The 6650-nt window shown below is 42.5% G+C and overlaps 1 protein-coding gene across 1 annotated transcript; it reads left to right on the forward strand.

Moving 5' to 3' along the window:
• The first annotated feature begins 2587 nt into the window (after nt 1-2587).
• Nucleotides 2588-6095, forward strand: LOC127104802 (ruBisCO large subunit-binding protein subunit alpha, chloroplastic). The gene is made up of 3 exons (XM_051041956.1): nt 2588-2750; nt 3935-5593; nt 5701-6095. The coding sequence occupies exons 1-3, from the start codon at nt 2588-2590 to the stop codon at nt 6093-6095; spliced, it is 2217 nt and encodes a 738-aa protein (XP_050897913.1).
• Nucleotides 6096-6650: the final 555 nt, after the last annotated feature.

The raw sequence follows: 6650 nt of genomic DNA on the forward strand, positions 1-6650 counted from the left end.
CTAAGTTGGCTTCTTGTTCGCTGTCTCTTGTACTTCTCTGGGGCATAAATGAATGGTTGCTCACTAACCGGCACTCATTCATCTCATCCTCAGCGGAATTTTTGGCTTCTACCTACAAACCGGTAGTTGTAAGTCCTATCTTTGTGGTTTTCTACCTACTAGCTGGTAGTTGTAAAATCCCACTTTCATCCCCTAGCAGAGTTAACCCTTTGTGCTCATCCTGGTCGATGACTGGTTACTTTTCCGTGGTTTTCTGCCTACTAACCGGTAGATGTAATCCCCTCTTTGCGGTTATCAGTACCCAGTTGGCGGTATTGATACTCTTTTCCCCTCTGGATACTTGCCCTGATCAAGCAGTATTGTCCCCAGTGGGTCTTCCCCTTTCTTTTGGGTATTTGCTCCGAGTTAGCAACTTTATCCTCTTTTGATTGGTCATCCTTTTGCATGCCTGGTCCTGGTACCCTAATGCCTTTCTTTTCGGTCGATTATCCATTTAACAACCTACAACCCGGTTATGGATAATCTTCCATGCGAGTGTATTATCTACATTTTGACGGCTACAGATAATATATCTAATGCACTCTTTGGTCAATCTTTCGATTGTTACCCCCAGCTTGGGTCTTTGGCATGCGTGCCGGCTCACGTATCACTGTTTTGTTATCTTCGCCGATGATGATAGACATGAAGAGTTTTCCCGGTATCCAGACCGAAGTGGCATTCAGGCCAGTTTTCCCGGTATCCAGACCGAAGTGGCATTCAGGCCAGTTTTCCCGGTATCCAGACCGAAGTGGCATTCAGGCCAGTTTTCCCGGTATCCAGACCGAAGTGGCATTCAGGCCAGTTCCCGATTTCCAGATCGAAGAAGTTCTCAACAGTCAGGACGAAGAACTTGTGGCATTCAGGCCAGTTTTCCCGGTATCCAGACCGAAGTGGCATTCAGGCCAGTTTTCCCGGTATCCAGACCGAAGTGGCATTCAGGCCAGTTTTCCCGGTATCCAGACCGAAGTGGCATTCAGGTCAGTTTTCCCAGTATCCAGACCGAAGTGGCATTCAGGCCAGTTTTCCCGGTATCCAGACCGAAGTGGCATTCAGGCCAGTTTTCCCGGTATCCAGACCGAAGTGGCATTCAGGCCAGTTTTCCCGGTATCTAGACCGAAGTGGCATTCAGGCCAGTTTTCCCGGTATCCAGATCGAAGTGGCATTCAGGCCAGTTTTCCCGGTATCCAGACCGAAGTGGCATTCAGGCCAGTTTTCCCGGTATCCAGACCGAAGTGGCATTCAGGCCAGTTCCCGATTTCCAGATCGAAGAAGTTCTCAACAGTCAGGACGAAGAACTTGTGGCATTCAGGCCAATTTTCCCGGTATCCAGACCGAAGTGGCATTCAGGCCAGTTTTCCCGGTATCCAGACCGATGTGGCGTTCAGGCCAGTTTCCGATTCCAGATCGAAGAAGTTCTCAACAGTCAGGACGAAGAACTTGTGGTGTTCAGACCAGTTTTTCGGTGTTCAGACCGAGGCGGTAGTCAGACCGATGTGGCGTTCAGGCCAATTTCCGGTATCCAGACCAAAGTGGTGTTCAGACCAGATTTCCGGTGATCAGACCAACATTGATACTCTCATATTCCGATGCTTAGTGCGGCGTTCAGGCCATGGGTATTCCTGTGTTACCATTTATTTTGGTATCCAGGTCAACTTTCTGTTTCGGTATTCAGGCCGATTTTCACCGTACCAGACGGATTCTTCTTTTGGGATTGCTCATTCGCCAATTCTGACAGGCATTGCTAATTATTTCATAGGGATTCAGGATCAAAATCCGGGTCTTCTTAGTACTTAACCATCTCCCACTATGATCATATGAAGAACATCCTGCTTCATATTCTCTAGTTGAAGACGCTTAAATAGGGGCAACTGTCATACCCCGATTTTGCTCCTGAATTTTTTATGTTTGTTTAGCGTGCTTGGCCTAACCTTACTTTGGTTTTTACATGAGGATTGGTCTTGGTCCAAAGTCATGGTGTTTGTTCATGTGCATTATCAGTCATGTTCTTTTCAAAGTCAAATATTCAAGTCATAAGGCAAAACAAGTTGGAAACCAACTTCAAACCATTTGTTAATCCATTTCAATCTATTTCATCCATGTTTAAACCAGTACATATGATTCCATACAAGAAAAATACAAAAATTGACACTTTTGACCAATTGTTGACTTTGGTCAACAGTTGACTTTTTGGTCAACTTTGACCAAAGTCGACCCAAATCCGAAAACCCTAAAATAAACCCATGTCCATATCCAAATTACACCAAAGGTACTGTTACATGTGGTAAAACAACACTGAAGAGCTTCTCTCTCTCTCTCTCTCTCTAAACATACTCTCTTATTCACAAAATTCCATAACAAATCTCTCTGATTTTCTTTCATTCATTTTTCAGAAACCAATCACACATACCAAAAAAAAAACTGTAATAATATAACCATGACCCTTTAGCGTTGAAGAAAAAAATCTCTAATCATCTTCCTTTGCCATTGGTCAAAATTCAGTTTTTGGTTTTGACACAAATAAAAAGGTTTCATTTTTATTCTTACACTGATGGCACCAAATTCAGTTACAATTTCAACTGACAAAGCCAATGAATTTTATGATTCTTCTCAGATTAGTAGTACAAGGAATCCTTTTGCAACAGTTTCCGGTAAAGATGGTGATATACAACAATCTAATCCATTAATTGTTGACTTTGCTTCTCTTAATACATGTAACACGTGTAAAGAAAAGTGTCCCGAGTCTTCCTTGTCCAAGGCAGTCTTTTTTGCAAAAGGCACAATGGTGTCGAATGTTTTTGTGATAATGATGAAAGTGGTCCTAGAAATGAGGTTGGAGCTTCTTTGAATAACATTGAACTTGGGACTGATTCAGTCATTCAAATGAACGAGACAGTTGATGGAGATTGTATACTACATGATGATGGGAAAAGCAAACAAATAAATTCCTACAACCTGCAAAACAATAGCACCCACACACACAGAGGCAAGCCGCAACAGTAACTAACATGTTGGAGAATTCAGTACAGAGTTTATTTCATAACTTTGAGAAAGTTGCAAATTTTGTTCAACATTACGTATCTAATTTCATAGGCCATCATATCCAGTCATCAGGATCCTCTAGTATAGGTTCTGCCAATGCCTCCATCAAAGCTCCATCCGCGAACTGTAGTGCGTAACTGGTTGGGCTCCGGTGTCCGCCCGCAGGTTGTAGCAAAACGCATGAGGAGTTTCTTTTGGACCCTGCAGTAGACATTGGTTCAGAGCATCATTAAACAAAAAAAATGAATGGAAGCCACAATAATTTTTGCAAAAAAACCTGCTGGATACCATTGCCCTGTTTGAGCCAACCAAGAACCGTAATGCAACCCATAACAAACCCTGCAGTGACCAAGTTATGAGCCTGTTACGTAACCAGCAGGAAATCATCTAACAATTCCATATCAGGGATTCACTTCAGGTCATACATTAGACCTGCCATGATGGTTTAGCAACAATATGTCAAATCCTGCAATGCAAAATATTGAGCAAGGAACCATCCTGCACAACAACATGATCTTACTGAAAAAAAAATTCATACAAGGATTGTGAGAAGATTGCAAAAGATCTGAATCTTACCTTTAGAGCAACAACAGGAATTAGCAGCAAACCATGACATTTATGGCATCCTAAGTCGGTCTTCCATGCTGGCTAGCCTTGTAAGTTTGTACACAGGGATTTAAACCCTTGATAAAGGCCAATGCGAACTCATTGCAATCATTTCTTCATATCACATAACAAAGATGCATGGCAGCATTTGGTTCTTTCAAACAATCATAACAGTGCAAAACAAGTTAACTTACCGCAGTACCAAAATCCCACAACACTGAGCCAATACAGGTTATTGACACATTTGCAGACAGTGTGATGTCTGTCTGTTTAACAAAAACTGAAATTATTGGAGGAAGTGTTGATGGAACTGTTCGGATATTTGGCATTCGTATTGGCAGAGAAATATCTTTTAGCTTTGGGCAATCTGTCAATTGTATATCATTGTCAAATGATGGCAACTGCATCCTAGCCGGTTGCCTAGACTCTACTGTGCGTCTTTTGGACAGAACCACAGGTGAACTGTTACAAGAATATAAGGGCCACACTAATAAGTCATACAAATTGGATTGCTGCCTTACCAATACGGATGCTCATGTAACTGGTGGCTCTGAGGATGGCTTCGTCTATTGCCGGGATCTTGTAGATGCATCTGTTGTATCAAAATTCAGGGCTCATGCCTCAGTGGTAACAAGTGCACAGACCAGTCTCAGCAAGAAGGTTAAACAACATGGAAGGGTCAATTTCAGGCAGAAACCTAACCGTTTTGTGGTTAAAGCCGCCGCTAAAGATATCGCCTTTGACCAACATTCACGCTCCGCTATGCAAGCCGGAATTGATAAACTTGCCGATGCTGTTGGCCTCACTCTTGGACCCAGAGGGAGGAATGTTGTGTTGGATGAGTTTGGAAGTCCTAAGGTAGTTAATGATGGTGTGACAATTGCAAGAGCTATTGAGCTTCCTGATCCCATGGAAAATGCTGGTGCAGCTCTTATAAGGGAGGTTGCAAGTAAAACTAATGACTCTGCTGGTGATGGGACTACAACGGCTTCGATTCTGGCTAGGGAAATTATTAAGCTTGGACTTCTCAATGTAACATCGGGTGTTAATCCTGTGTCGATCAAGAAAGGAATTGATAAAACTGTGGCGGCTTTGGTGGAAGAGCTTGAGAAGTTGGCTAGGCCTGTTAAAGGTGGAGATGATATAAAAGCTGTTGCTACTATTTCTGCTGGAAATGATGAGTTGATTGGAAAAATGATTGCTGAAGCGATTGACAAGGTTGGACCCGATGGTGTTTTATCCATTGAGTCTTCTTCCTCGTTTGACACGACAGTTGAAGTTGAAGAAGGAATGGAGATTGATAGAGGATATATCTCCCCTCAGTTTGTAACAAATCCAGAGAAATCAATTGTTGAATTTGAGAACGCTAGAGTCTTGATTACCGACCAGAAGATTTCAGCAATCAAAGATATCATTCCTCTGCTGGAGAAAACCACTCAATTGAGAGCCCCCTTGCTTATCATTTCTGAAGATATCACTGGTGGGGCTTTGGCGACCCTTGTTGTCAATAAGCTGCGTGGTATCCTTAATGTCGCTGCCATCAAAGCTCCAGGATTTGGTGAAAGAAGAAAGGCCCTTCTTCAAGACATTGCTATATTGACAGGTGCTGAGTTCCAAGCCAGTGATCTGGGCCTTCTCGTTGAAAACACCACAATTGAACAACTTGGTTTGGCCCGGAAGGTGACCATCTCCAAGGATTCTACCACTATTATTGTCGATGCTGCATCAAAGGATGAGTTGCAATCCAGGGTTGCACAACTAAAGAAAGAGTTGTCTGAGACAGACTCAATTTATGATTCTGAGAAACTCGCCGAGAGAATTGCTAAGTTGTCTGGTGGAGTTGCTGTCATCAAGGTCGGTGCTGCCACAGAGACCGAACTGGAGGATCCATCTCCAGAGTTTCCTTCAGGTAGAACAGCTGCAGATCTCGCCTCTAGCAATGGGCACAAAGGACTCTCTGGTTTTTTTTTTTTTTAGCAGAGTCTTCATTAACAAGCCACCTTGAAACCCTCACAGTGGATGATCAACAAAAAGGTGGTAAGCAAGAAGTTCCAGGAATGAAAACAGTACAGACAGTTTTGGAGCGAACTGCAACACCTGTGGTCTATAATGATATGCCTGATGCCCTCTGTCTTAAGGATTCTCCAACCGCTGTCCGCAATGCTACACAAGCTGCCGATCGCATACATCGAGTATTCAGAATGCAGTCCTTTCAGAGGAAGCAGTTAACTCAGTATGAGGATGATGAGTTTGGTTTGTTAGATCAGAGGGTTCTTTCCCTACTAACTTCTAAGTCGTGCAAATCAGGACAAGGAGATGGTTTATTCAATACTGCTGCAACAACAACACACAAAAATCAGTCCAATTCCAAAAAAAGGGAAAACATATATTCAAGTGAGTTACAACGGTGAATTTGTTTCTTACCAACAGTGAAGTTTTCACATGGAGAAACAAGCTACTCTTGCAAGGTTGAGTGTTGTTAACAGAAGCCTCAAAGTTGCAAGAAAATTCACTGCAGTAAAATCACAACAACTCAATAAGATGGTAAAAATTCACAAGCAACAAAATGAAACATTTTCACAGAAGAAGTACAAGGTACATGTTACCTTTTTCAGAGCAAACACCAAAATGGGATAGACAACAGAGCAGCACAAAAAAAGAAAGCAATTCCAATTCCATGCTTTTTTGATCTCATCCAAACCCTAGCAATGGGATTATAAAAAGGGAGGAATCAGTAAGAAAAAAAACCCTAGAGAACATTAGCGGCCACTGTTCACAGAGAAACCTGGAAGCAAAAATCTCAAGCAAAGAAAACCCTAAAAATCCCAAGATTGATTACCTGGAGGCCAGCTTCGCATCCTTCACCACCACCGCAGTGACACTTTGTAAGGACCTCTCTTTCTCTCTCTTTGTCTTTCTCTTTACGCTTGTTGTCTGAAAATATTTGTGAGAGTTTTTGTTGAGCT

The sequence above is a fragment of the Lathyrus oleraceus genome, chromosome 7, assembly GCF_024323335.1.
Source record: "Lathyrus oleraceus cultivar Zhongwan6 chromosome 7, CAAS_Psat_ZW6_1.0, whole genome shotgun sequence".
In the NCBI taxonomy this organism is placed as follows: Eukaryota; Viridiplantae; Streptophyta; class Magnoliopsida; order Fabales; family Fabaceae; genus Lathyrus; species Lathyrus oleraceus.

Excerpts from the sequence above, each read along its gene's own strand:
- LOC127104802 (XM_051041956.1), top strand. The coding sequence starts at position 2,588 with ATGGCACCAAATTCAGTTACAATTTCAACTGACAAAGCCAATGAATTT. Across the intron at positions 2,751-3,934 it reads CTTTGCTTCTCTTAATACAT|ACAGTGTGATGTCTGTCTGT; the intron begins GTAACACGTGTA and ends ACACATTTGCAG. Across the intron at positions 5,594-5,700 it reads ATCTCCAGAGTTTCCTTCAG|TGGATGATCAACAAAAAGGT; the intron begins GTAGAACAGCTG and ends AAACCCTCACAG.